General features: G+C 43.8%; 1 protein-coding gene, 3 long non-coding RNA genes and 2 other non-coding genes across 10 annotated transcripts; 4 read left to right on the top strand and 2 right to left on the bottom strand.

Moving 5' to 3' along the window:
* Positions 1-594: 594 nt before the first annotated feature.
* Positions 595-3,846, bottom strand: LOC118230312. Of its 2 annotated transcripts, XR_004765825.1 has the most exons (3): positions 3,665-3,846; positions 3,367-3,443; positions 595-1,922 (listed from the first exon to the last, which is right to left on the bottom strand). It is a non-coding gene; the product is annotated as an uncharacterized LOC118230312 (long non-coding RNA). The 2 variants fall into 2 exon arrangements; XR_004765824.1 differs by having other exon boundaries at positions 3,367-3,846.
* Positions 3,847-11,345, top strand: LOC118230311. Its single transcript, XR_004765823.1, has 3 exons — positions 3,847-4,132; positions 5,902-5,939; positions 11,249-11,345. It is a non-coding gene; the product is annotated as an uncharacterized LOC118230311 (long non-coding RNA).
* trnap-ugg lies at positions 5,768-5,839 on the top strand. Its single transcript has one exon. It is a non-coding gene; the product is annotated as a tRNA-Pro (tRNA).
* trnad-guc lies at positions 6,243-6,314 on the top strand. Its single transcript has one exon. It is a non-coding gene; the product is annotated as a tRNA-Asp (tRNA).
* On the bottom strand, positions 8,943-27,041 carry LOC118230308 (serine/threonine-protein kinase PAK 2-like). Of its 4 annotated transcripts, XM_035423191.1 has the most exons (17): positions 26,920-27,041; positions 23,823-23,825; positions 21,993-22,097; positions 17,487-17,733; positions 17,152-17,258; positions 16,708-16,858; positions 16,403-16,419; positions 16,082-16,195; positions 15,608-15,749; positions 14,763-14,826; positions 14,082-14,130; positions 13,290-13,402; positions 12,848-12,965; positions 12,239-12,338; positions 11,881-12,077; positions 11,352-11,489; positions 8,943-9,912 (listed from the first exon to the last, which is right to left on the bottom strand). In XM_035423191.1, exons 4-17 carry the CDS (start codon positions 17,668-17,670, stop codon positions 9,826-9,828), a joined length of 1,581 nt encoding a protein of 526 aa, XP_035279082.1. In that variant the 5' UTR covers positions 17,671-17,733; positions 21,993-22,097; positions 23,823-23,825; positions 26,920-27,041; the 3' UTR covers positions 8,943-9,825. The 4 variants fall into 4 exon arrangements, with proteins under 4 accessions (XP_035279082.1, XP_035279080.1, XP_035279081.1 ...); XM_035423189.1 differs by lacking the exon at positions 23,823-23,825 and having other exon boundaries at positions 26,920-27,036; XM_035423190.1 differs by lacking the exon at positions 23,823-23,825 and having other exon boundaries at positions 26,834-27,029.
* On the top strand, positions 12,933-14,471 carry LOC118230310. The gene is made up of 3 exons (XR_004765822.1): positions 12,933-13,018; positions 13,958-14,065; positions 14,391-14,471. It is a non-coding gene; the product is annotated as an uncharacterized LOC118230310 (long non-coding RNA).
* Positions 27,042-27,386: the final 345 nt, after the last annotated feature.

Here is a 27,386-nt window from a genome sequence, read left to right as displayed (position 1 = left end):
TGGAATTACGTGAGGTCTGAGGACATCCCTGCAGATATAACATGCGGCAGAACACTGGCAACTCTCAGAGAAAACCTGCTGGAACCAGGGACCGTGCTTTTTGTGGCAACATCCAGTCATGTGGCCCCCTGAACCAGAGATAGTTGCCACATGTCATTCAGAGCAGGAATGGAAATCCAGCTTCCGTGGCCACACATCAACAGATCACTCCCCACTAGTACTAGATTTATCTCAGTTTTGCAGTTTCAAGGAATTAGTTGAAGTGACAGTTAAGGAACTTCACGGGGTGGGAAATCAGACAGGAGAGCCACGCTCACAGGATTAAGTCAATACATAAGCAGCTGGGAAACCAGTGCCTTATACGAGGAGACTAATCACTCTTTCAACTCAAGTCCTATGGCACTAGTGGAGTCATTAGTGTTGGTGGGCGTCTGCATCATAGTGTTTTACCGGATCAAGAGACAATTCACCTTATCATTCTGGATCCAAAGCACCCCCTCAGCCAGCTCCTAATTCAACACTTTCACAATGATTTACATCACCCTAGACCAGAAAATGTTTTTGTTTTCAAAAGTCTGCCAGAAATACAGGACCTTTTGAGCAATGGTGTTTATATTAATCACCAACACAGTTGTACAGAGTGTAAAAAATGGCTAGGAAAACCAGAAGTCCCAAAAATGGCTGATATGCCCCCTGCATAATTCAGCTGTTCCAGCCTTCATTTTATTCACCTGGTGAATGCTCTGAGCCTTTCCTTATTAAAGTGAGTAGGTGCAGTGAGAAAAAGTGGGGTACTGTTAACCACTAGAGGTGTTCATGTGGATTTCCTCACCAGTACAGACACTAACTCCTAACTGATGGCACTCTGTAGATTCACTGCTTGCTGAGGAAAACCTCAAAAGGCTTTTGTCTTATCAGGGGACATATTGCAGAGGAGGAGATAAGGAGCTTGCAAACTAGCAAATTTGGTTCCACTTCAACCCATCAGGCACCCCCACTTTTATGGCACATGGGATAGAGAGATTAGGTCTCTAAAAGAAGTGTGTCATGTGATCCTTGGGCCCAGACAGGGATGTTGATAACAGCTCTCATAGGGCTAGAGGGGATCTTGAACTCTAGGCCTCTTGGCTATGTGTCCTCTGACATAGTGGACATTGACCCAGTCACTCCTAACAGTCTGCTGATGGTGTGGCCTGACTCTTCCCTGCCACAAGTTCTGCACCCTGAGTTTGAGATGATAAGTTAAAATGCTGGAGACGTAGTCAGGCTGACCACTTCTGGGCATACTTGATGAAGATGTATTCACCTAGTCTAAAAACCTGCTGCAAGTGGAAGCCTGATACTGCAAAGGACCTCAAGAATGGAACATTTGTCATGATCATTGATCAACAGTTTCCAAGAGCCCTCTGGTTCACCCGTTCTGTCGCATTTGTCTGCAGATGGTAGGCTGTGGTGAGCCGGTGCTCTATCCCTAATGTGCTGACAGCACAGTTAAAAATGTCACTCACAAACTGAGAGCCTCTGTTTGATATCAGGAATCTTAAGGCACCATGCCGGACATAAACATTCTCCAGCAAACTGTCAGAGGAAACCTGCCGTAGCCTGTCTCACTACCTACACCTCTATCGACTTAGTGAAATAATCCAGGAACACAATAATGTATGCATCAATGAGCACCATGAGGCCTGCTTGTTTCCTCTGCCTCAGTTTGGTTAGTTAACAGACAGGTTGCGAAACCACATAGGCCTCCATCCTCATTCTCGGCCAGAGAGACCTTAACCTTGGACAGCATCTTTGTGGACCCCAAATATCCAGCAGTGGGGTGGTCTTGATAGTAACTGAGCAACTGGCCCTTGAGAGAGTCTGGCCCATGCAGCCTCAAGTTTTTCAGTGGGTGCAGACCGCAGCTTCCTTTGGGATCTCTGTAGTAAAACAGACATTATTGACAGTGAATTCAGGAAGGTCAGTCTCATCTTCCACCACATCCAAAACTCTCTCCAACCCATGAAGCAGACCCCCAGTAACAGGGTCTTCCAACTGCAGCTGATGTGACTGCAGCCAGTCCTGTCCGGTTACCAAGGGCTTTGTGTGCAGGTCCAGACCCGCTACAATGGTGTAATTGGGCAGCAGATCTGTTGGGTCGTAGTTGCTTGGTAATGAGTTTTCAGGATAGTGTATCTGGCACTTTGTTATACAACCCAGGCTTGAGCACCACATCAAAATCTAAATCTTGGAGGTGAAGGCACCACCTTGCGATTCAACCTGAGGGCTTAGGACGAGACATCAAGACTTCACGCTGCTGTGGTGTCTGACTATGGCAACGTGGAGCCCCTCAATGCAAGGTCTGAAATGCTCAATGGACCAGAAATGTCATATCGGAAGCTGTGAATTGGGAACCAACTTTACCTTGTGAAACGTCCTTCCGGCAGCGCAAATTTAGTCATATCTATCGATCTTTGCTACCACATCAGAAAATACTACAAGTAAAAAGTCTTTGCACCTTATTGGAAAAGTTTTCTAAGCTAATTACATTCTTTTCATTAATTCATCCAACAACAATTTCAAAAACGTTCTGGCTTGGGTTTCCCAGAAAGTAGCCAAAGACATTCCTTTGTAATGTAAGATAGAGCCTAATACTCTTATAAGCTAGAATGCGCTGCAGTCTGATATCTATAGCTCACATTTTGTGTTAAAGCTCCCTCTAGTGGACTAGTTTGCTACTTAATAGGATAGGGAGTGCTGTGGGTCGACATTGGGAAAAAGTACAAGCTAAAGTAAGGAGCTAATTTAGGCTGGGATCAGTACGGGTTTTGGCCATTTTATTTCATACCATTTCATATCAAGTGGAGTACGTTATGTGTGCGTAGGTTTATTCTCACGGAAGATGTGTATTAATCGAGATGTGGATGCTAGCTATATAAGGAACAGGAAACTAGCTAACTGCTGCATGTCTTGTTGCTGTGGAAGACAAGAGCGTAAGTAATAAAAACAGTCTGCAACAGTATTGGACTGAGTATTTCGACGTTGAAGTGTGCCAAAGAAAAAGTGACTAGATTTAGATGGTTTATTACAACAAAGGGAAAGGTATCGAACAAGGAAGCCATAACATTAAGTCAAAAAACTCGCTCGTCTGGAATGCTTCGCTGGTTAGGTTAGCGGGCTCGCATGGTTTGCTAACTTCATGAAATGGCGGATGCATTGTGCACAATAAAAGGAACTTGATATATTAAAACACTGTGGATTTAAATTCCGAAATTGCCGAAGAATCATAAAGATTAGACGAACTAGGCTATTATCCGAAACCGTCTTCTGGACGAAGAAACTATTAAAGCTGAATGATAGATGGGAAGAATGGAACCTGGTTACCTTTGCTAAATGGAGGAGGAGCACGTGCTTCTGCTGTGGACCTTACTTGCAAAAATTGCCAAATGGAGTCCAAATGGCTGAATTAGAGGAAAAAGTATTACATGAGTTGTTTAAACCATTCAAAAGGAAATCGTTCACTTTTAATGAAAACTTGCTGAAATCAAAATGGCACAGCAGTAGGCCTACCTGAAAAAGTCAGGAAAAGGACGGTTAAGCTTAGGCTACTGCTAAATATTGAGAAGTAGGCTAAATAAATCACAGTAAAGCAGTCAAGGAGAGCAAAGCTAGGCCCACTTACTAGTAAGTTGAATGACATTAAAGCTCTCATGCAATATTGTCAGCATAGCCAGGATGTGAAATTTCACAAGGCTGCCTTCCACAAACTGCACAAAGATTTTTAGGAGAGTCATGGTAGTGTGCAACTCTTATTGCCTGAGGAGGAAATTGAGTGATTTGATTGGTATTTGCCAAAAATGACTTACTATCGGGAATTCCCTGTTGAGGTAGAAAGATGGTTATGTGAAGCTCACCATCATGCCAGCCAGGAATAGCAATCAGGTTGATGTGATACTGGAGGAATTCAGTGTCTCTGTAGCATCAGTAGGAATGGTTCTCCATGTGTGAGATCACACTGTAGTTCTTCTTGTACCAGTTTAGTACATATTTGTGCAGAGGCTGAGCAAGAAGAACTTTTAGGAGGAGCAGCATGCTTTGAAGAAAATGATGGAGGAATTGCAACTAGAAACTGGGATGGCGGCAGCAACAGGTAAGATTAATGAAATAGATGCAGAATCTCGACAAGTTATCGCCGAGTCATCTTTAGAGGTCACAGCCTCCTTAAGAGGTACGGCATTTTCTTTACATGTTCAGCTAGTCGAGCAGTGCAACTTGAGTTTGCCTGTACTTCAGACACAGACTTGTGCACAGATGCAGCTCGCCACTTCATTTGCAGGAGAGGTCCTGTGTCCAAAATGAAATCTGACAACAAAACAAATTTTGTCAGTGCGGAACGTGAGCTGAGATAAGCTATGAGTGCTTTTAATCACCAGAAAATGCGAGCCACTTGGAAAATGGAATAAAATGGGATTTCAATTCTCCGAGTAGTTTTCACTATGGTGCGGTGTGGGAGAGGCTTATTCGTGTAATCAGAAAGGTACTCGACTCTGTTTTACTACAACAAACCCTTGATGATGAAGGGCCGCAAACAATTTTAAGTTAAGTTGGAAGATATTTTAAATGATGGGTGTCAGAAGACCCTAATGATTTAGAAGCCCTCACACCGAATCGCTTACTTTTGTTAAAGTCCAAACCAATCCTGCCACCAGGGCTGTTTGAGGAAAAAGATGTGTACTCAAGACGGAGATGGAAATGGGTTCAATACCGCGCTGAACTGTTTTGGAAAAGAGCGTATTTGCCGCTAATGCAGGAATGTCAACAGTGGTCCCATATACAAAGAAATTTCATGTCAGTGGATATCATTTTAGTCATTGATGCCACAGCTCCCCAGGGCTCATGGATTATGGGAAGGATGTTGGAGATCAAACCTGACAAAAAACGGGCTTGTCCGTAGTGTTTGCCAAGTCTGTCGGGGAATCAAACTGGTCTCCTATGTGACAGGTGGATGATGCCTATTCATCACTATACTGATATCTGAAGAAAATAGTGTTTTCCATGTACAGAGAAGTTACTCACACATACATAGCACGGTCTATTAGTCATTCATTTGAACCTGCGAAATGGTATTAAATGTATTGCAATCAAGCTTTGGATAAATTAGAAGAAACATATCTTAGCTCACACAAATTGAACAAGCTGTATTCCAAAGCAGTGCTACACAGTGTGTCTTAAATTATTTCAAGTAACTTGGCTCTGTGTTATTTTTTTCATTTTACCATCTGAAGAGTGTGGTTATTCAAACTTTTACGTATCACATGAACTTGTTACCACTCGTGGTCAAGAATGGTTTTGTTTCAAACCCATGTTTACAGACAAAAAATGGCTGAGAAACGACAACCAAAGAAAGGGCACAGATAAAAGTTTTATGAGTACTAAACTACTTCAAGCATAGCGTTTCCACAATTTGTGCCAGTACATGCTGTACGTGTGTTGTGCGCTGTGTCACCGATGTGAAGCACAATGAATGCTAATAGCTCCCCCTTGTGGAGAATCTTCAGCTTGCTAAACGTGAGTGAGTGAGTGAGTGTGCGTGTGAGTGAGTTACAAGCCAGTTCTATGAGGTGGAATACCAGGCCTGGAATTCCAAACATGTGCAAACAGCCTTCCATGCATATTACTTTCTCTGCTAACCTATGCAATGTAAGGTGTAGTCACTGGAGTCATGCATTGCTTCAGTAATAAGAATCATGGTTTATTAATAATTGTGGTGTCATAGCATGTGAATGGCTCGTTGGTCTAGGGGTATGATTCTCGCTTTGGGTGCGAGAGGTCCCGGGTTCAAATCCCGGACGAGCCCTCTTTTTTTGTTTTTTTTCTTGTGTGATTTCATGAAAATGAACGCCATGTTTTATATTTCAGGCAGTTGACATTTTGCCAGAAAAAGGTCTCCAGTACAGGTAAAATTGCCTACACCAGACATAAAACATTTAAGCCACATCAAATAACATAATATTTATACAGGTTCATAATTTCAATAGATACAGAATACAATGAGCTGAGTAGGCATCATATTAAAAGAAATATTGCTAATGAGACATCTAGATGTGGCCTACATATGTGATTGTATTCAACAAAGTGCTTTTGTTGCATGGTTATTTTCTGTACTAACACAAGGAGGTGCTCCAACCTAGCTTTCTCAGTAGGTAACTCATGAGGGATAGCGTCAGTTTAAGACGTCGCTACCCAAAATGGGACTTCACTCCTCGTTAGTATAGTGGTGAGTATCCCCGCCTGTCACGCGGGAGACCGGGGTTCGATTCCCCGACGGGGAGAAGTATCTTTTTCCCCCGGCTACTTCAGATAGCAACGTCTCTGTGTATTCATTTTGCCAGTGGGTTCCTCCAGTGTAGACAACGGCACCAAACTCTGATCTCCCCCTGAGGCTGATGTGCTATGTGGGCTAGGATTTTCTTTTTTACCTCCAGTTTCATGTCAAACCTTTTTTGCTTCACCGATTGCATAGTATGCGGAAATAGAGAGACAGAGTTTACAACAGCTATATCTTGCCCTTCATAGTTTCCCTGGCCCTGGCACTGAACTGCTTACACTAGTGAATAAAATATGTTTTTTGGCTTGTACTTCCATTAACAGCATTTCAATCTCCGCTTTAGAGATGTTATTGTTCTTTTGTCTTTTCTCTGGCATCTCTTTAAATGACCTGCAATAGAATTCCAAACTCCTTATGGTATTTTAGGGGTGTCCATTTATGCTAATCACAAGTTCTGTGAACGTGTTTTCCATTGCAAAAATTTATGTATTTACTGTATCGACAGTATCCACATACGTATGTGAACATGAAAAAGCTGTTGTTACGTGTTTGATGAAACTGGTGGTATTTGTTACTCATAAATTTACACACTGCTGTACGAAAATATTGATAAATGAGGCCCACTGTTTGGGCAAATGCGTTTATGAACGATTTATGATCAAATTATTTTGGCTCATGTTTGATAAATGAGGCCCAGTGTTTTCATATTGTATTTGGTTCCATTTCTTATCCCATGTTGCGCTTTCTGCAAAAAATGTGGTGAATGGACTGCATTCGTATTGCACTTTTTCCCAGCAACTAAGGCTGCACAAAGCGCTTTATAATTAATGCCTCACATTCACCCATTCACACACATGCTCACACAACAACGGCAAATATGAATACTGTATGATAGGTGAAATAGTGTACAATATGACTTTATTTTAACAAATATTACTACTACTTCTCAAAAGCTCCCCTGGCCATTTCACAGGTGAGATCAGAAGCATGGGTAGTTAATCACAGCTGCCATGATTCAAAAATATGATTACAAATAACTGACGGGTGTTCATTAAATCTTGTAGTTTGCATGATAACAGTGTCCTCGATAAAAGGCACATAAGAGCAGGAGGAATTAATTTAATCATCATCATCATCATCATAAAATCAGTCACTTAAGTTGTAGTTAGCTTTTAATCTGTATCAGGTAAAATATATTTACCATATAGGAGTCAGACCTGGGTCAAATACATATTTAAAGTATTTTATTTACTTTACTACTATTACTTTAATTACTTTAAATACTTATTTAGAAATCATTTGAAATTCAGAATTGACAGATATAGAGTATTTAAATTACAAAATGTATTTGAAAATACATTTAAGGAGCATTTGCATGAATTTTCAGTTACTTTAAAAAACATCTTAAAAAACGTTTCAAATACTGAATTTTCAAATAAAAAGTGTTTGATTGAATGGAATTATTTGAAAATACTTTCACAACATAAGGTCAGTGGTGCAACATGCAATTGCACCGAGCTGTTGAAAGACTTGAAAAGCACTGGATATGCATTTTGACTAATTAGAATGTGTCAAGTGACTGCTGACGTCACTGATTTCCATTGTTAATGGGTAATGAATATGCATGGATGAAGTCTATTTTATCAGTGTCGAATCTAACAAAATGTAAAAGATGTAACTATACATACGGTTGTTGAACACTGAAAACAGAAAAAAGAGGAAATACAGTAAAAGGCCACTAACCTTAAAAAGACTGCATGAGTACAAATAAACTGGCAAGTAGCTTATCAAGAAGTCTGAGTTTGCCATCCCCGCCATGCAAGGACATGTATGGACATTTAGGCTACTGTCTGTTCAAGGCAGTGCATGGGTTGTTTAAAATTGTCAGCGTAAAAATTGTCAAATTGTCAGGCGGCCCCTTGCCCATAATCCAAATTCAACCCATAGCTCCTATTAGTTCCCCTGGAGTTGCCCTCAGTATTATAACTCACTGACATCACATCAAGAGCCACTCACAAAGATGGTACAAAGAACTCTGGGGTACCCCCTTCAGTATGAAGCCTACATTGTTGCTGGCTCAGTCATTTCTCTTGTCCATCACAGAAATATTTCAAAATATTTTAAAATTGTATTTGTATTTTAATGTATTTTTAAAAGGCTCTAAATACTATTTGAAAAAGTATTTGGTTTTCCATGAAAATAATTAAAATAAACACAAAGTATTTCATGTGTAAATGTATTTTAAAATACTTCAAATATGTATTTAACTACATTTTCAAATACAAATATGTATTTGTATTTGGCCCAGGTCTGATAGGAGTCTATACAGTCATTTCTTATAGAACATTTAATAATGCTCTGTTCCAAATAACAGCATGCAAGACTTAGTCTTGTATTTGTTGGCTGAAGCCTCGCTTTGTTAATGTCCAGATGCCATAGGGGTATAAAAATGGTTTCTCCACATTTTGTGGCTAGCAGGAAGGATGTTGAGAGAACCTGCTATTGATATGCAATCTGTGGTGTACAACAATACAAATACACATCCCAATTAATATCTTTGCTGTGAAGATATATATCTTGAAGTTTTCTGGAAATGGTTTAGCAATTTTTATATAAATCATGGGAAAATAAATTAAAAAGCACAATTTTATTCAAAAAATTTCTTGATTTTTCAAAAATGTGACTTTTACTTGCAGAACGCATGAATACTCCACATACATGGAAATACAATTAATTATTAATCACATTAAAAACTAAGATAATTGCAAATACTTAAATTTATGGTAAACTGTCAGATTGTTAGTCGGAAATAAAAAATGAACAGTATACATATACGTATGAAACAGTCAGAATGTCCTGATCTCTGATCTGTGGTTTCCACTTCCTCTTTCTTTTAAGTACATAATATACAAAACGTAATTCAACATTTTTCTTAATATTAAAAGTTTAGACTCCTAAATCCCTGTGAATTAAAGAAATAGTTCAACTTATACAGTAAACAATAATTCTCTTTTTTAAAAAATGAGACAGGCACATGTGACAGAGTACAAGAGTATCGAGAGTACAAGGACATTTCTTGAGAGACAACAGGGCTTCAGAGATATGAGATTCAAGTTTCACGATGCCAAGGGGACTGGTAGACATGATAACACAATGAGCTGGAACAGCTGACTAAGTTCGAGATAGTTTGAGAAAAGAAAAAGAAAAAACACCACAAATTGTACAAAAAGCAGTTCACATAAACTGTGAATACTGGTCTGACCAGGTCAAGGCATCAGTGATAACATGGGGGGGGGGGGGCAGTGTTCTCAGATCTTGACTGACAGATCGGACCACAAGAGTTCATGAGGCCCTGGAGTGGAGCGGCCCTGTCCCTGGCGGGCGGAGCTATCCTTTCAGGCATGGGGAGGGGGTGTGGTTTGTAGGAGCAGAGCCCTGTGGTTGGGGCTTGTGCCCTTTGCAGGTCAGGGTGATTGGAGGGTGGGGTTGGCACAGCTCAGTTGTGGCAGGCAAGACTAGCGGTTGCTCTTCATTGCCTCCTTGGAAGCGAGGATGAGAGGTGTCAAGCTTGAAAGGGGCTTTGCCATCTTCAGGAAGGGGTGCTACAGGTGAAGGGAGAAATGGATAAGTCAGTGATCCCAAGTAAACAAGTACATATTTTATACCCAGTAATACATATTTCCTCTGTGTATTCCTGTGCCTTCTCTTCAAGAAAAATTTGTCAAAGATTTTTGAACAAGTTGAGTTATTGTTTTTACTACTGCACTGTGAACACTAAAGGTTGAAATAAATTAATGCAAGCAGTCTAACATTTTACTGGTCCCAAATAACTGTCAGATTTCTTTTATGGCTAAAAAGTTATGGTTGCAGTCTGAAAATATGACAGAAAAACAGCGTACATTTATGTATTTACAGCACAAAATCGATATTTAGGGTTGCTTTCACACTGGCGTTATTTGGCCTGGACTTTCCTAACTTTTTGCCTAGTTTTGATCTTTTTGACTGGTGTGAACTCTACATGTGGACTTTGGTCTGGACTAAAAAAGTACTAAAGATTTGAAAAACAATGGTGGCCACGGCCCTCTTCACTCTGACCGTGGTTCAAATCATTCCTGGTATGAAAACATTTTCAGTAAAGTCTAAACCAAATGGAGGAAATGAGGACATGCGCAAATGTATTGTAGGCTTACACCAGGTTGTTTGGTTGTTTTTAGCCAAATTACAGCAAGAGCAAAGTTTACAGCTTGCTAGCTACAAATGAGTCGTGTGTGTGTCTGTCTGTGTGTCTTCGGCATATCAACCTAGCTAGCAAGTTAATGTGCAGCTCTGATGCTGTATCAGAGTTGCTGTTGCCAGCTAGGCAAACATTTTTACTCCATGTGGCATTGTAATAAAGAACGCCTACCCGAGTACCCTGCCACAATACTCTTCCAGAGTCAATATATGTGATATAACATTGCTCGCCTCCTTCTGGCTCTGAAGACAGCAGCATAGATTCCCAAGTACATGCATCAGGTTTTTAAGTGCGAGTAGTCTTGATAAATGTTCACGACAATTTATTTCCGCATAGTGTTGCTGAGTGGAATACCAAAGGAAAACCATAAACTAAAAGGACATGTTTAAAGACCAGTGATGCTCCATGTTGTCTGCCTTGCTCAGATTTCTTTAAAAAAATAAAATAAATAAATAACAGAAATTTTTTGTACCCCTGCCAAAATCTGTCCAAACAGTGCGCTTGATATTATGACCAATACAATGCAACAACCTAGTTAACTCTGCGTCGGTCTTTACATGCAAATCACTATTACGTGTGAAACACCCTTAGAAAATTGGAAATTAAAAATGTCTTTTTTGTCAAGTTTTAACAACAAAGAATTTTGTTGCTGGTTCAAACAAAAACATGACGTCTAATTGCAGTTCTGTTTGTGCATTTCACAGCAGTTGGACTGGGCCAAATTCTTTCATAGCTTCAGAAGTGCTTGGCCCCTTCATAATAATGTGTCCATGACAAGGTGTGGAGGAACAGGAAGGAGGGACTCACTTGCAGCAGCTCCTTGCCCCCGCCCCTTTTCTCCACGTCCATCTCCAGGCAGCGGTTCAGGAAGTCCCGGAAGGTAGGCGACAGTTTTTCCGGGTTTTGGAGCTCCGGGGTGCCATTGGTGGCAATCAGGTATAATGCCTAGTTGGGTGGTGGGGGAGTTGTAGGGAGCAAAGAGGGAAACCCATTAATGCTGAGTTATACAGCTACTGGATTAGTCCTCTAAATTAGGACATTTATGGAATCACCCCGCTTTCAAAGTCAATGCATTTTAGTTGGGTGAATTCTGAGAGGTTGGATTTTAGCACATCAAAAGCAACTAAAAAGTTTCCTTTACAGGAAACCAGTTAGTGGCAACAAGAAATCTGGCACCCTTAAAGATGCCACGTCTTAAATCCATTAGAAGGTAAAGCACTTGCCATCTTAAACCCTCGAAAGCTACAATTCCCAATATTTTAAACTCTTGAAAGAATTCTACAGTGTTTATGGCGATAACAGGATCCTCTGACTCAGAAGCGCAACCCATACTCACCCTCAGGGGGTTCTCGTTGAGGTAGGGGGGCTCTCCCTCCACCATCTCGATGGCCATGATGCCCAGGGACCAGATGTCCACTTTGGGCCCATAGGCCTTGCGGGTCACTACCTCCGGGGCCATCCAGTAGGGCGTGCCCACCATGGTGTAACGCTTGATCTGCTCGGGGGTGATCTGGGCGCAGAACCCAAAATCAGCTGTGTGTGAGAGAGAGAGAACATGTCAGTCCAATGATGGCCACAAAATAAAAGTGCAAATTGGAACTGGTCAAGAATAAAATGCAATCAAATGCAAAAGGTACAAAGTCAAGCAGTATCTTAATGCATCCTGAAAGATACAGGAGTGTTGTGACACTCACTGAGTTTCACAGACCCGTCCATCCCCAGGAGCACGTTGTCGCTCTTGATGTCACGGTGGATCACCTGGTTAGCGTGCAGGAACTCCAGGGCTTGCAAACACTGTGCAGGGGGAATGCAAGAGTGGTCACAGTGGATACAAGAGGAGACCAACAACAATCCAGTTGGCCAATAGGCAATGAGAAGGGGCCACAGTCAGCCTATAGCTACAGCATATATTTGTGGAGGCAAAGTGCTGATCCAAGAAAAAGCTGATATTCGGATGAAGAAATTATTGAAGGGTAGGCGGCATTTAAAAATAGGAAATGAATTTGTGCTCCTCTGAACTAATCAAAATGTTTTCCATAGCCAATAAGAAGCTTGAAAACATTTATTGAATGGCTTTCATTGACATAATGGAACTCCTAAAAAGAAACACTCAAACAAACTAGTAATAGTTACCTAAATCCGTTTCAGCAAAGTTGTGCTTTGTTGTGCCTGGTTACCTAGCCAGTTAGCTAGACAGCCCAGCCAGCTAGCTAGCTAGACTGCCTGGTCAACCGGGACAAAACTGTTCCACAGATTTTGAGCCAGAGAAGCCCAAGTCTGTAAGAGGCTGCTGTCCGTCTAACCTCTCTGCAGACAGCGGCGATCTGAGCCTCGTCCATGCAGGTCTCCGTCACGACGTCTGTGAGTGAGCCGCCAGCCAGGTATTCCATCACCACAAAGAGTTCCTCCCCCACCAGGAAGCTGTGGGGGCACAGAGAGATCCGGAGAGAATCAGCCGTTACTTCCTGAGAAATGTATGCGATACATCCTCTTTCTAGATTCAATTAAGTGTATTACTGTCTTCATAATGCCTTGAACCATTCTGAAAAGAGCGAGTCAGACCCTGTCTGGTAACTCAATAGTGAAGATGAGTAGACTCTCAGCTCCCAACTACTATCTTTATTATAACCATAATCAATACTGTAAGCATCACGTCAACCCCACCATCCTCAACACAATTATCTTCACCACCACCATCATCATTTTCATCATCATCGTAATCGCCGTTGTAATGATGCAAATTACCTGTCCACGAAGTTGACGATGTTGGGGTTCTTTAACTCCTTCATCACCAGGATCTCGTTGATGATTAGTTCCTTCTTGGGCTGCTTTTGCAGGTTTATCTGTTTGATGGCTACCTGTGAACACACCCACATCATGATCAGACCGAGTCAGAAAACCTTTGCAGTCATCCTCACAGGGCGGAGGGGGGGGGGGGGGGGGGGCTAAAAAAAATAAGTCACAGCCTAGGGTGCATTACTGCCAATCAATCTGCACATAGATCAGCTCCTGCATTTCCTGCTTGCACTCTACTTCCTTACTCTAGGACAGTGGTATGCAACCCTGGTCCCCTGTGTATGCTTATTTTTGTTCAAACCTTATTTACAATTCCAAGAGGTGACCCTATAAATGACACATCATTTTGGACATAGATATTCAGGTAAAGAAATGGTGGTTCAGGTGAAATGTTCACAACTTACAATGTAAAGATAAAATGCACTAATACAAAGGTAAATCATTTACTAAAATCGTTATGTGCATTACTCTAGCCTAGTTTTTGATTGGCTCTTACTTTGTCGCTATAGATCTTTTATAAGTGAACAGCTAATAATTAAACAAATCATAAGTGCCATCTAAACATCTGGTAGGTCTACAGAATCTGCAACACAGTCTTAAGTCTGTTTCTTTGTCAGATGGAGAGTTCTCTTCAAGGTCTTGCACTGGCATGATTGACAGGCAGTATGCAATGCCACACGGTGGGACAGGCTGCATTCATTAGCGACAACCAGAGGGCCTGACGTGTGAGTGTTAGCTTACCTCCTGTCCCGTGGCAACATCGATGGCTGTGTACACTGTGCCTGAAGCCCTGGGGGGTGAGAACAGAAAGCTCATTCATCCAATCCCACACTGGGAGACTTCAGATCATCAAGAATGACTCACATAAAAGGCAAGGTTTGAAAAAACCTCTAGCAGCTCAGACACAAACTGAGTATTAAAACTGATTTTTACATATAGCCAAGATTAAAGCATACAGCATAAGACACACAGCTGATCACACTGAACGATATCTGCAGAATTTATGAAAGTCTAAACATCAGCCCTAAAATAGATTTCTTCATCTCACAGGATATATATTCACCGGGATGCACCCAAATCAGCCATTAACACCATCAGCCTGCCTTCAGAAAGCACATCGACAGGCAGATGGACAGCACTGATCTCATAACCTCGTCTCCACCCACACGTAGGCGGAGGTCGTAATGGACAGACTGATCAACTGATCAACGCCCGCTGACTGAAACCCCCTGCCAGTTATTTGTGCGTGAGGAAGCTCTTCTTTCCCTGAATTTGCAGTCATCACAGGACTGGAAAAAAGGCTCCTTTCCGTCTTTCCCGTAGAGGTGTAAGGCATATGAAACAAACAGGATGGAGGGGGTGGAGTCTGCCTTCCCCATGGGTAGATTAGGAGTGAAGGCAGCTGCGGGAACTGGCACTCACCCCTGTCCGATTTTCTCGTATCGGGTGTACTTCTTCTTGGGGTCGCCTACGCTGACTATGGTTCCTACAAGCAACAGAAACAAAGCACGTCGTCGTCTTTATGTCCTGTGTGCGGTGCACTTGTACTAGGAATGGGTACAAGTAATGTATCAACTGATTACTTGTCGGATGTGTTGGCTCTATTTATTAATTTAACGTGTAAAAAAAAAAGAAATGCAAAATAGCCGATATTTCTTCATCTAATATGAACAGAATAAAGCAAATATATATTTTGAAACGCATGTTTTGATTATGCTTTTTTAAAAACACAATGATGCTTTTTGTTGGTAAGATGTTGTATAAAGAGGATAATAACCCAGGGGCTGGCCATTACGCAGTTTGAAAGCCCCTCGCTGAGGGAAATTATCGTCAGGCATTCAAATGGCATAACACCAAACCCCTCGGTCATTATCCAGCTTATAAAATGGCTTACCAACAAGAAGTATAATTGTAATCAAAACGTCAAAAATATGCAATTTTATCGCAAAGGAAACATTACTTAAGTATTCCAGCAAATTTCCCATAACCTAAGCCACATAACAATGAATGTTTCTTTAGCATCCCCCTCTCAACCGGGTAACCTAATATTAAAATTCAGTTTGGTTTTAGGTCAAAATGATCTCACAGCATGTATGTTACCACAGATAGCCATCTAGTGAACTACTGAATTATATTCAAAACAGAGGCTAAACTATAAACATTTTATCCACATAAACATACATTGTGTGGCACTAATGCGCCGATGCATGTGCTGTACATTGTTAAACCAAAATTTCACTCCCCTACCAGAGACTAAATCGACCTACTGAGTTTCTCCATGATCTCCTCGTCTGTCATTTTGCTGCCGGTGCCCTTCTTCTTTTGCCTGTCAACACCCTTCGAGGCGGAATCTGCATCTGCACAGGGCGGTGGCGAGGGGAGTGGGTCGATAACGGAGCGGGTGTACACCTGCAGGGAACGTCAAGAAGGTGAGGACCCCACGTGGTGCAGCGAACACCCCCCTCAATGCCGTCGAAAAGCTATTACTTTTCCGGAAGTGGGCCAACCTGGGAGTGTGTTCTACAGGAAGTCCCCGTTTTAAACACAACTTGAGCTTGGATATTTAATAATAACAGTATAAAATTACATTAAAAAAACAATTTTAGTATCATTGGCTATTTGCTGACCATTTTTGTGTTAAAGTCTGTGTTGAGTTGTTCGTTATGCTACTGAATAGCTACGGTGATTGACAGTTTGACTTCTGAATGCCACTGGGTCTACTTTGTGGAGGCGGAGCTCACAGATTTGGTGTGTTCCGGACGGGGCGCCACAATGGGGGGCGGGGCTTCGTCATCCTCATCGTCGTCGATGTCCTTGATGTTAGCTGGCGAGGGTTCCGTGCCCTTCTTCCCCAGCTGAAACAGAAAGATCATTTAGAGTCGCATGGCGTATGGTAGCTCCACAAAAGTTTTTAGTCTCGCTGCCCCATCACTAGGTTACCTGGGTTACGAACCTTTGGTTTGTGGATTTGCTCAATAAGACTCACACTGGGAGCTCTGAATGTCAAGAGCCGGTGTGATGAACCATTGAGAGGAGAATAAGAAAATCCATGCTTCACTCACCAGCTGTGCGTCTTTATCTGTGGGAGGAGAGAGGAGAGCATTAATGGAGAGCTTCAAGGACTAAGCCAGCTCACTGCTGATTATAAGAGACTCCTCAGTGCTTCTAATGAGGTTGGCAACAGTTGCCAGTTTCTGTCTGCCCGACTTGTTGAATCGACACACCCTCATGCCAAAACCTGCAATGGAAGTCCTGAGGCGTTTCTGACAGACCCACACCTACACAAAACGCACATCTGCACAGACAGAAGAAGCCAAAACTAGTATGCCTAACTGAATGTTGAACGCACACACAGACGTCTACACACCTGAAGATGAGAAGCTGAGGTATTTCTGCCTGCCGTTGCCGGTGGAGTCGTAGAACTTGAGGACGTCCAGAACGGCTTGCGGGTTCTTCTTCTGCTCCGACTTGGTGATGTTGGAGGTCTGCAGCAGCCGAGCCCACTGCTCTGGCATGCCCTGTTTGGCAGGGGGAAGGGGAGGGCTTGAGTTTCCATGGGGATGAGGGGGGGAAGGGCCAGGACCCAGGAGCAAGGGGCCATAAAGGACCTACATTTAACTCATTTTGTAAATCTGTGCTGGCTGAAGCTACACATCATTGAACCTCACAATGAAAGTTACAACCTTTTAAGCCAATTGCAGAAAAGTACAAAAAAGTACAGAACTGGGACAAGGGGGAGAGATAAACTGGGCTTCTGTGGTGGAATGCAGTGCAGTGTGTGTCCAGAGGGGGCGCCACTTGCACTACTCACAGTGAATTCTCCGGTCACGGCATCAAAGCCGACGTGGATGGTGTGTTCGAAGTCTGAGGGGGGCGAGATTTCGGGGCGTTCCTTGTCCTTGTCCTTCTTCCTGCCCCCTGTGGATAAACAGCACCAGTCAGACGATGGGCGGATCCCGGTGAGCCGGTCGGACAGGGTGGAGTTATCCTTCTGAAGGGATGGATATGCTCCCCGCTGCACGGAGTTAATCCAAATAGTAGTACATAAGAGGTACCCCAGAATGGGAGACTTCTACCTGGACCTGTTGGACGCTAACCAAGCACACCCCACCCCTCCTCCACTCCCACCCCCACTCCCACTCCCACCTTTCTCGGCTCCAGAAAAGATGGAGATGATCTTGTTGCGGGGTTTCCTCTCCTCGGGCACAGAGGGCAGGGGCTTGGAGCTGTGATTGGCCGACATCGTGTCCTTGCTACTGCTGAAGCTGGCGCTGCTCATCCTGACGGGCGGGGCGGGGGGCTTGTCCTCCAGCTCTCCGTTATCAGACATGACAGGGGTGCGCCGGAGGAGGGAGGGGGAGGGGGGGGGACAGAGAGGGGTGCAGAGACCGTCCTGTGGGAAAGAAAACGGAAGAGCGGTTTAAGAAACTGGCGTGGGGGTCGACAGTAGCCACACTCATTTTAGGCCGTGCCCACAGACCGGCTCGGTCAGTCAGTTGGCCAGACGGCTCGATCGACTAGTGTGATTGTCGTTTGGCCGGGGCTGGGCTGAGGGCCAAGTCAGAGCCGCCCTCTTAGCTCATGCTTTCATGCGAGGGCCCCTCAAAAGCCATGCAGAAATTCTGCTCACTCATCTACATTTCACAGCAGAAAATGCTGAAAACATAAGCTCAGACAGGAAGCTGTCATTCTCCCACTCCTGTCTCTGTCGTGTGGCAGGAAGTGGTGGGCAGGTGACAGTCATTTCGGTGACGGTAAACCGTGACCTAGAGAACATCTTTGCAAGAAGCAATAAGTGGCGGGCAGACAGACAGATGAAGATGAGGAAACAGCATGCACTAGGGATATGTGTTATTGTATTACTCCGATATACGTGCACTCTATGGACTTTGATTATTGGAATAATCAAACCTTACCCCCCAGCACCATACGAAATGCCAGCACTTTGGGTGAATAAAGATTCACTGCAGAGAGACATTTGTATTCAGTTCATATTTCTAAAATGAATCATTTCAAGGAATTATCAGCCACTTTACACAGGGTTCTTAGGCTTCTGATGATTTCAAACAGAGACAAATTAAAAGATTTTATGTCCAAGCAAACAATCAGGGGTCGCATGGTGAAATAACGCAATATTCTGTTTGAAAGTTCAAAACCTCCACGGTGTACATCTACACAAAATCCAAAATCTGCAGTCACCCCAAAAATGAACCAACTGTGAGGAGGACAGTGACGATGTAGGCCTACAGCATCGTAGCAACGGTAAAACCCCTCAGTCTCAGTCATATTTAAATCCATTAAAAGGAAGTCATTGCCATGCGATTATACATGCAACAAGACAGTCTGTTCTTTTAATTGACCATACTCATCACTACCACCTCAATCCATTAGCTAAGAATTATACCTCAGCCTGAACGGCTCACAAACCCGAGGATGTGGCAAGCTTGACGCAGGACCGCGCATCGCGGGGAGGGTGTCAGTCTGTCAGCGTGTTAAAAACGGCGAAACAAAAAAAAAATTTATCTTGAGGGGGGGGGGGGTTTCGAGCTGAGGGGCGATCATTTTCGTAGGCCTTGAGGTGAAAGTGTGGTGACCTGGCCGACGAACAGTGATTTTCTCAGGTGACACGCGTGGAGGGGGGGGTGGTGGCGACGATGCGAGCTGGGGTTTCTAGGGTTCCCGGCGGGCGGGGCCTCCCCCCTGAGGGGTCGTCAAGGGTTGTCGAGGGGTGCGGCCGCGTGGGAGAGAGGCGCCCGGCCGCCCGCGCTCCCCACATGCCCTAATAAGGCGATGCCTTGCGTTCGCCTCGGCTCGCACACGTGCCCCTGACCACAGCTCGATCCGCTTTCTCTTCCTCCTATCTCCGGCGAATCTCTCTCTCGCTCTCGACGCAATGCTTTACCGCCGTGAAATACATACGTCCCTGCTGCAGAACCATAAATGCGCAACACCACAAAATATCACACAATAGAAAACACGGTATCACACAATGTCAAGTACAGGCAACAAAGAGAGTATTTAACTTTAAATTAGATTGGCAGGTCAAATATAAATATCACACTGAATTAGAAAGATACCTTGTATATAGGCCTAACTCATATAAAGTAGCTAATATATGCCATGTCTCAGTCCTTCTCCTTCTGATGTCAGCGGTCCTTACTGAAGAGGTTATTTCGACTAGAGGACAGGCAGAAGGCCAGGGAGAGCCAACACCTCCTTCTGTACAACACAAAGACGCTCCTCCACTATATGAAGCATCCGACAGCCTTTAGACACGACGGCCACTAATTTCATTTAAGATGCACGGATCTCGAAGCGCCTTTTAGCATCGATCAGCGGCGAAGCGCGCTGGGGGGTTGAGAGCAGGAAACCTGTCCTCAGTGCACACGCGGCGCGCCTATGTGAATTCACGCAGCACACAATGCAGAAGATGACGTAAGACAATTCTGACATGGAAAACCGTGCCCTCCTCATAAGCTGCAAGGAAACATGCGATCAACTTCAAAGCATTCCAGACAGGGAGCGCCTTAGCAGTGGTTCAACCGCCTGATTTTCCCTCACCTGATGCTAAACATTCCACAATATTCCACAAATGAGACCAAATATTCAATTGTTCCACTATTTCCCCACTGATTACAGTAGGTGTAGTGCCAGTATTTTAAGTCCTGAACATTAGGTCTCAAATCTAAAGCTTCTGAAAAATTGGGTCCAGATAAAGAGTGAGTGCAGCATTTATGTTAGCAGGGCAACAGTCCTGTCACGTAGATACTGAGCATTCATGCACAAAGCGCGCCAATTAACAGCTAACAAAGAGGAATGAGGCATAACTGCGAAGTCAACAACAAGAACTGCTTTCAGCATAATTACAGGGTTGACTAGACCTGTCTGATACACAAATACACCCTTTAATACACACATGCATGCAGACATATATACACATACATACATACATACACACACACACACACACACACACACACACACACACACATACATACATAGCCTACATATTCAGGCATTTAGACAAACAGACACTTCTTATTGTGTAAAAGAAATGCTTGTTTCATTGCGGTTATATTTAGGTTATAAAATCTGTGGGCAGAATTTCAGTTGTTTTTGTTCAGGTTTGGGGTCTAACTTTCCCCCAGCAGACCTCTCCAAACCGAACCCAAGACGTAACAAAAAAAACCCCATGCATGAACTTATTGGCTCATCTCTTAGTAGGTGTCTAAAAGCAGAACTTGCAGTCACTCTCTCACTCAGGACAATTGTTTGCTCACAAACACACACAGACAGACACAGACAGACACACACACACACACTGACACGCACACGCACAAACACTTCTCCGCTTTGAAGCAGGAAGCAGGAAACCACTGCCAACGATGTAAAAATACAACCGTGCGTTAATCTGCGCCAATCACAGCTCACTTTCTGACCAATGAAGAAGAACGCTCAGCCACCGAGACACACCTTTCCACCCAATCGTGGGCGCCTGTTGTCAAAGACCAACCTGCAGAAGACAGACTGCATTGGCCCACAGCACAGGCCATCCATATGCCTGTCAAGGCTTGTGGCACTGAGAGGAAAAATAGAACGGTAGAGGGACAGCAACAAGAAACGAAGGGAAGAGAGAGAAGAAGAGGTTAAAAAGAGAGGGGAACACTGAAATTGAGAAAGCGGGAAAGGCAGAGGAAGAAAGTTGACAACTGCAAGTAGAAAGAGAATGAGAGAGTTAGAGTCACTTCATGGTACAGAAAGGTAAAAACCGAAGTGAAACGCGTCACAGCCGCTTTTTAAAAGGCCGTTCTTCGTGTGACAGCGACCAGTTCTACAGAAGAAAGTGGTCAGCGTCTCACTCTCTGAGAATAATGTGCGTGTGCCACATGCAGCCTTTCAACCCTCAACGGAGGAATTCAGTGTCTTTCAACCCTCAACGGAGGAATTCAGTTCATTTGAAACCAACGGACTGAATTAAATCTATGGAGCAAGAACCTGTTGGCAATACACGGATGTGACAACTTGGGGAAAAATGTATTTTGAAATTTTTTTTTTTTACAGAACAAGTTATTAATGTCAATTCAACATTGTTGTACTTTGATTAATGAACAAGGATATGAAGCTTGGTACAACTAAGACTTATGCCAAGTGATTTGAGGTTTCCCCACTGACTCTACAATCTGGCATGTTCCTGTTCAAACCAGTCCTGACCCTGCAGGGTGAACAGGGCCCTGAAGTAACACCTGCCCTTCGGTAAGTCAGAGCAATATTTCAGACGACCGAGATGGATCATGTCCTCACTGTGCACATAAAACCTGCTTCAGTGTCACAAACCCCAATAAGCTCCTTTACAATTCCCAGTGACTTAAAGATTTCACTGAATGAACAGGTAGCCTCTCTCTAGGGTGCAGGCTACACTGTATTTGACTGGCATTGTGCAGGTCGTCAATACCTGGCCATGATATCCTGTCATTTCTCGCAGTATTGCTCGCGTAAGGCTCAAATCGAGCCTCCACCAAGCATTTCATGTAAAATCAATCGTGGAAGAATGAAATGCTGAAACGCTCGACATGCCAAATACAATAATAAAAACCACAACAGAAAAAGCACAAACGTAAAGTGCATTTAAGCCTCACAGAAGTCTCGTCTCACCCTGAATGCCCCAGCAGAATCCCAGAGCTGTTTTTCCTCTGCCTGACTGCACGCTCTTCGGGAAAGACTTTGTGGGCAGGTCCCTCTTCGCAGTCCGTCTCACTCCTACAGCGAGAGAGAGAGAGAACATCAGATAGAGAACGAGAGAGAGATAGCGAAAAAAATTGGGAGGGAGGGGGAGCGAGAGAAAGAGAGAGAGTAAGGGAGGGAGAGAATGAGAGGAGACAAGAGCAAGTCCAGGCAGGCAGGTGGACCTCATTCCTCAGGGTAAGATGCTGTGATTAACAGTCACGAAGGGGGCGGGGCCACTGCCCCGCTGTGGCAGGTCCTCACCGCGGCCGGACCGGGTCCTGGGACCATTGCAATGCATCTACAGAGCCTGGGCAACACCGACCTGCATTTTCTGCATGCACCGTTCCAATGCAACCCGGTGCTGCCGTTTGCACTTCAACTCGGGATGTGATGTCTGTCATCAAGTTTGATCAGTCAATATGTGAACAGTACTGCTTCGCCTCGTCAATATTTGGCTAAGCATCGTAAAACACTTCTGCGTTGTGGCACTGCACACAGGAATAAACATGTCTGCAACTTAATCTGGCATGACTCATCTGGGTAGATAGATAGCCTTGTATAGCGCCGAGGGTTGGCTGATGAGCCATGATTGGCCCAAGTCAGTTTGCGGTGGAAACACCTACTGGCTCACGTATAGCAGACTGAAGAGACTGAACATCAGTGTGCAAGGAAGCTTAAGGAAGCCCTGTAACCTCACCTTTAATATGAAGAATGATTTCACTCTTTTCCCAGCATGCACTCTCTACATCTTTATCTGTGTCCACTAAGAATCCATTAGATTCTGGTGTACAGTATAAATCTGTCCTTCATCACACAGCCACTGTATTAGCCACTGTTTGAAGGAACCTCTATATATGATGTACGTTATGATAGACATTTGGGCATTTGGGTTCTGATTTAGAACTGCAGGGATGTGCCAACACATGCCTAAATTATTTTTATAAATCATTTAGCATCCTATGGCAACTTTCGACACAAAGGCATATTTCTGCCCAGCAGTATCCAAGACAACAACGAGAGGGCCTAGTTTCAACACGATCGTCTGGAGCCCCAGAGCCACAGGTGTGGGAGTGTACCCGTGTCAGTCACAAGCGGTGAGAGAAAGTGCAGAAATTGGAAATTGCCTGGAATTACCCTGGGAGTGACTGAATGAGTGTGTGCATCCCGCACACACAGACAAACACACACACACACCTTTCCTGTTCATATATCTCAGGTGGGGTAAGCAATGCATTGTGGAATAGCAGGCCTGTCTTCTCAATGGGCCTTCTAAAGCCTCCAGCCTATGTGTCACGTCATACTTTTTCCACCTGGAAATGTCTCCCACTTCACAAGATAGCATCTCTTCAGACCACCCTGCAGGCTGGGTCATTTCAAACGCCCCACAGTCATACCCATCCAGGGAGACCTGGAGGAGACGACAAACATAAGAGCAGAACATCTGCACTTCCCCCTCATATGCCCCAGTGTCACCCCCTAGTACACAGGCCTGCAATCAGAAGCTCTAAACCACAGGTGTCAAACTTCAGTCCTGGAGGGCAGCAGCGTCTCCTGGTTTTTGGGGGGTTTCTCAGCACCAGTGGTTCATTTAAGTCATTGATTGGCTAAGGAATCCTCAAGGCCTTAATTAGTGGCCGATCGAAAGGAAAACACAAAAACCCGCAGGCACTGTGGCCCCCTTGGGATTCAGTTTCACACCCCTGCTCTAAACTGACACTTTTTGTTGCACGTGATAAATTTCCACTAATTCAGCCACACCCACTTTATCAATAATATGCAACACTCTTCACTCGCCCTCCCACTATCTTTACACAATGAGTCACTCTGGCCAACGTCGCATCATACAATCACCGCCAGACTGTTTTTGGGCTGAGCCATTTCCCCTCCCACCGACGCAGACGCTGACTAGAGGTCCCCGCCTTGATAATTGCAGGCCATTCCGCCACGGCGATGTCCCGAGACCGACTTACGTCGCACGTGTAAAACCGCAGACTGGGAGAGAGGCAGAGCGATGCACACGCCATTTTCCCTGCATCTTCCATGGACAGTAAGGAAGTGAAAACAAGGGGTGGTCTAACAGGAAGCATACTAACCCCTCCCGCCGGGGGAGAAGTGCTCCCATCTTTCGGCCTCTAGTGGCTCGGGGGAGGGCGCAAACATGTTCATTTCCCGCAATTACAGCTTGGCCAGGGAAATGTAAACAATGAGGTCACCCTGGGATGGGAGGGCGGAGCTGTTCCCGTGCCAACCGCCCTCGCCACGTGCCACCAGGCCCCGACAGCGCCCACAACTTCTCCTTCGCACCTCTGATGATCCAGCCCGTGGAAGCACTACGTTTAAATGGTCCACAGTGTCCACGTCCGCATTCCCAACACCTCTGTACAATACCTCCATTGGACAAAATTTTAAACCATGACCCTGGCTCGCTGTTGCCTTTAAAGATCCCGCGTCTCTTTTCAGAGGCTTGGAGTTAGCTCCTGTGTCCTGATCAAATTTCAACAAAACTGACTTTTGTCATCTGACCACCCAATTCCTGCTACATCTGAATGGCTACACAATGCAATGCCTTGCATTCCCTACACACTTTGATAAGGTCATCTATCAGCTGAGGTAGCATTTTCAGGTGACCTACCTTGAGAAATATCAGAAGTAAATAAAACGTAAATAAGACGTTTATAAGATCTCTGAAATTGAACTGGAGAACAGAGCTGTTCCTCCTGTTCCTCCAACCTGCGTCAACGCTAAATAGCAAGGACAGTCACACTGAAACTTAATGACATGCACTTTATGACCCGCTGGCAGTTCACAGGTTGAAACCGACTACTCTGTGCAGCCGCCAGCTAGTATATCAGAAACCTCACAGCAAACTTGGCAACGCAGACCCCACAGGCCCCTGAGCTGGGGCTCGGTTTGCAGCAGGGGGTGATTTCTCTGGTAACCCAGGGACTAGGGTCCAGTGTATGAAAGCGTACAAAAGAAAAAAACCTTGCCTATACAAATACAAGCCACGACTTGGCCTAATACAAGTTATCAGCAGAAGCACTGCTGTGTGGGCATGGTTGAATTAGTACAGAGCGTATTAAAATACAGCTTTGGATCAAAGTTACAAGACTGAGGAGAAAGTTGTGTAGGTAATGAGCAGAACCAAAGTTCTCTGGTGATCTAGGCGGCCCTCATCTGCACCTGCAACGTTTGGCTGGGTTACAGCGTTAGCAGAAAAAAGTTCCTTCCAGTCAGCATTCTCCAGTAACAAGGGGGCATGTGACTGTGGATTTGCTAGATGGTCCTCAAGAAGGACTGCGACAGACTGGTGTGCAGAGGAACTGTTTACAGGAAGACGTACCGGGAGCCTTTTGTATTTTCAGCGTCTATAAAAGGAAGTTCTGAACAGGGCTTCCTGGTGTGAAGCAACTGGCCCTCCCCCTCTTTCACAACACCCTTTCTGAGTCCTGTTTCCCCTTGGAGCCTGGTGAAATAGGCCTTTTGGGACTGTACATATTTGCCCTCTATAACCCAAAAATCCTTCAACAACAAGTACCTATGCATTTCACAACAGCTAATGCGCACACACACACACACACACACACACACACAACTAGGATGCTGTTCTGCAAATTCCACATGCAATTTCCTCTACTTCCTCTCATAAACAGCTAGATAGACATTAACTCAGTGACATCATCACAGGCTTGGTTGACACCTCGCCCAACAAGTCATGGTTTCAGAGTAGGCTACTGTGTGGTCCTTTTCTCTGGTCTTCATTCAAACTTGACATAATTCAGTTATGAGGACAGTTTAATGAGGATAGGGAAAAACGTTAGTATCCGAGTCTCGTTTGCTTCATAGTACCAGGACTGGGAATTGATACAATATTTCTGCAAGTGCTTTCTGCAAGCAAATGCAAATGAGAGCCTATTTAATCTCTTCCCAACACAAAACCCTCTCTAACAAAGGAAAATGACTTTTAAAAGCGGAAAAATGCAAGATGAGACACTGACAGGACAGTATAAAAAAACAAGCATTTGAGACGAATGCCGAATCGTAGTTTACATTTTAACGTCTTCCGAGAACCAAACCGTGTCCTGGCTTCTTAAACTAGACTTGAATGGGAAAACTGGTATACCTTGCTGTTAATTTTAGCACTATTGCATGAATAAATGGCATGAATTTGCATAGTTTAACAGAATACTTTGACCAAATATTTTGGATATTCCACTAGATAAAGCCTAATTTCCAGGCTGATGAAGATCACTACATTTAGCATTTGGTTTGATGTTCATATACGAAGACTAGATTTCATTTCTAATCAAATTTGCCCATCTCTTTCCGAATAAGGATGCTATGTTAGCTGCCGTCGAAAGGAAAATTCGTACTGTCAATTTGCCAGCCTAGCGTTAAACAAGGTGGCATGTTGTTAGACAACATGCCTGTAAAGCGAACGAACCATCCCAAATAAAACACTTTTATACGCAAGTCATTTTTTAAAACCAAAGCTTACAGTTAGCAAGCGTGTATGCTTACTATGGGTTTTAGTTATCTTAACTTGACACTGATTTTAATAGGCTTGCAAGAGATCAAGACATTCTAATAATGCAAGTGTATTAATAGCCTACAAATATTACGTTAAGTTACAAATCAAACACCGCGCCTCTCTTATCATCCAACTGCTGGTACAAACGAAAACCATCTTACTGTATTGCTAACCTGATAGGAATCGGTGCTTAACTTCAGAATAGTATCTAACATTAATAGTTAGCTGGAGTACTCACCAGCAAAACTGCAGCAAACTCCCACAAAACTCCTAAAAGTTAGCTCGGCCTTGTATGCTATTCAATATTATTTTAATAGTTCCTACCTGAACTGGATATTTGAATGAAACTAAACGAAATATGTTGTTTTCTTGTCTTCGTTGTATTCTTTTTATCTACTGAGACCGGGATAGGCAATGGCGGAGGGGAAGCGGAAGTACTGGCCCAACCCAACCGCAGCCCCACGTTAGAAACATGTCCAAAAACAAATTTTATATTTATTCTACACTAATGTGTTTTAAAATGCGCCATGAAATACTCGCATGTTAAATCGTGGCTCTAGAACATGCCCCTGATTTTATTCAATAAATTAAATTAGTATTTATAAAGAACATCACTATTCTGTTGTAGTAGATGCTGTATGGGTAAAGTAGTTCAATTTTACCTTCAGCAAAATACAAGACAATCAAATTGAAAGGATCCAAAACTACAATTCCCAAGAGCGCTTGGGCGTCAGAGGGTCGACGCGACTGTTCGTAGGAAATGCAGCTTTGTGTAAACTGGAGACAAGCGA

This window comes from Anguilla anguilla, chromosome 6 (assembly GCF_013347855.1).
Source record: "Anguilla anguilla isolate fAngAng1 chromosome 6, fAngAng1.pri, whole genome shotgun sequence".
Classification (NCBI taxonomy): Eukaryota; Metazoa; Chordata; class Actinopteri; order Anguilliformes; family Anguillidae; genus Anguilla; species Anguilla anguilla.
This window is presented reverse-complemented; position numbering and strand designations above follow the sequence as displayed.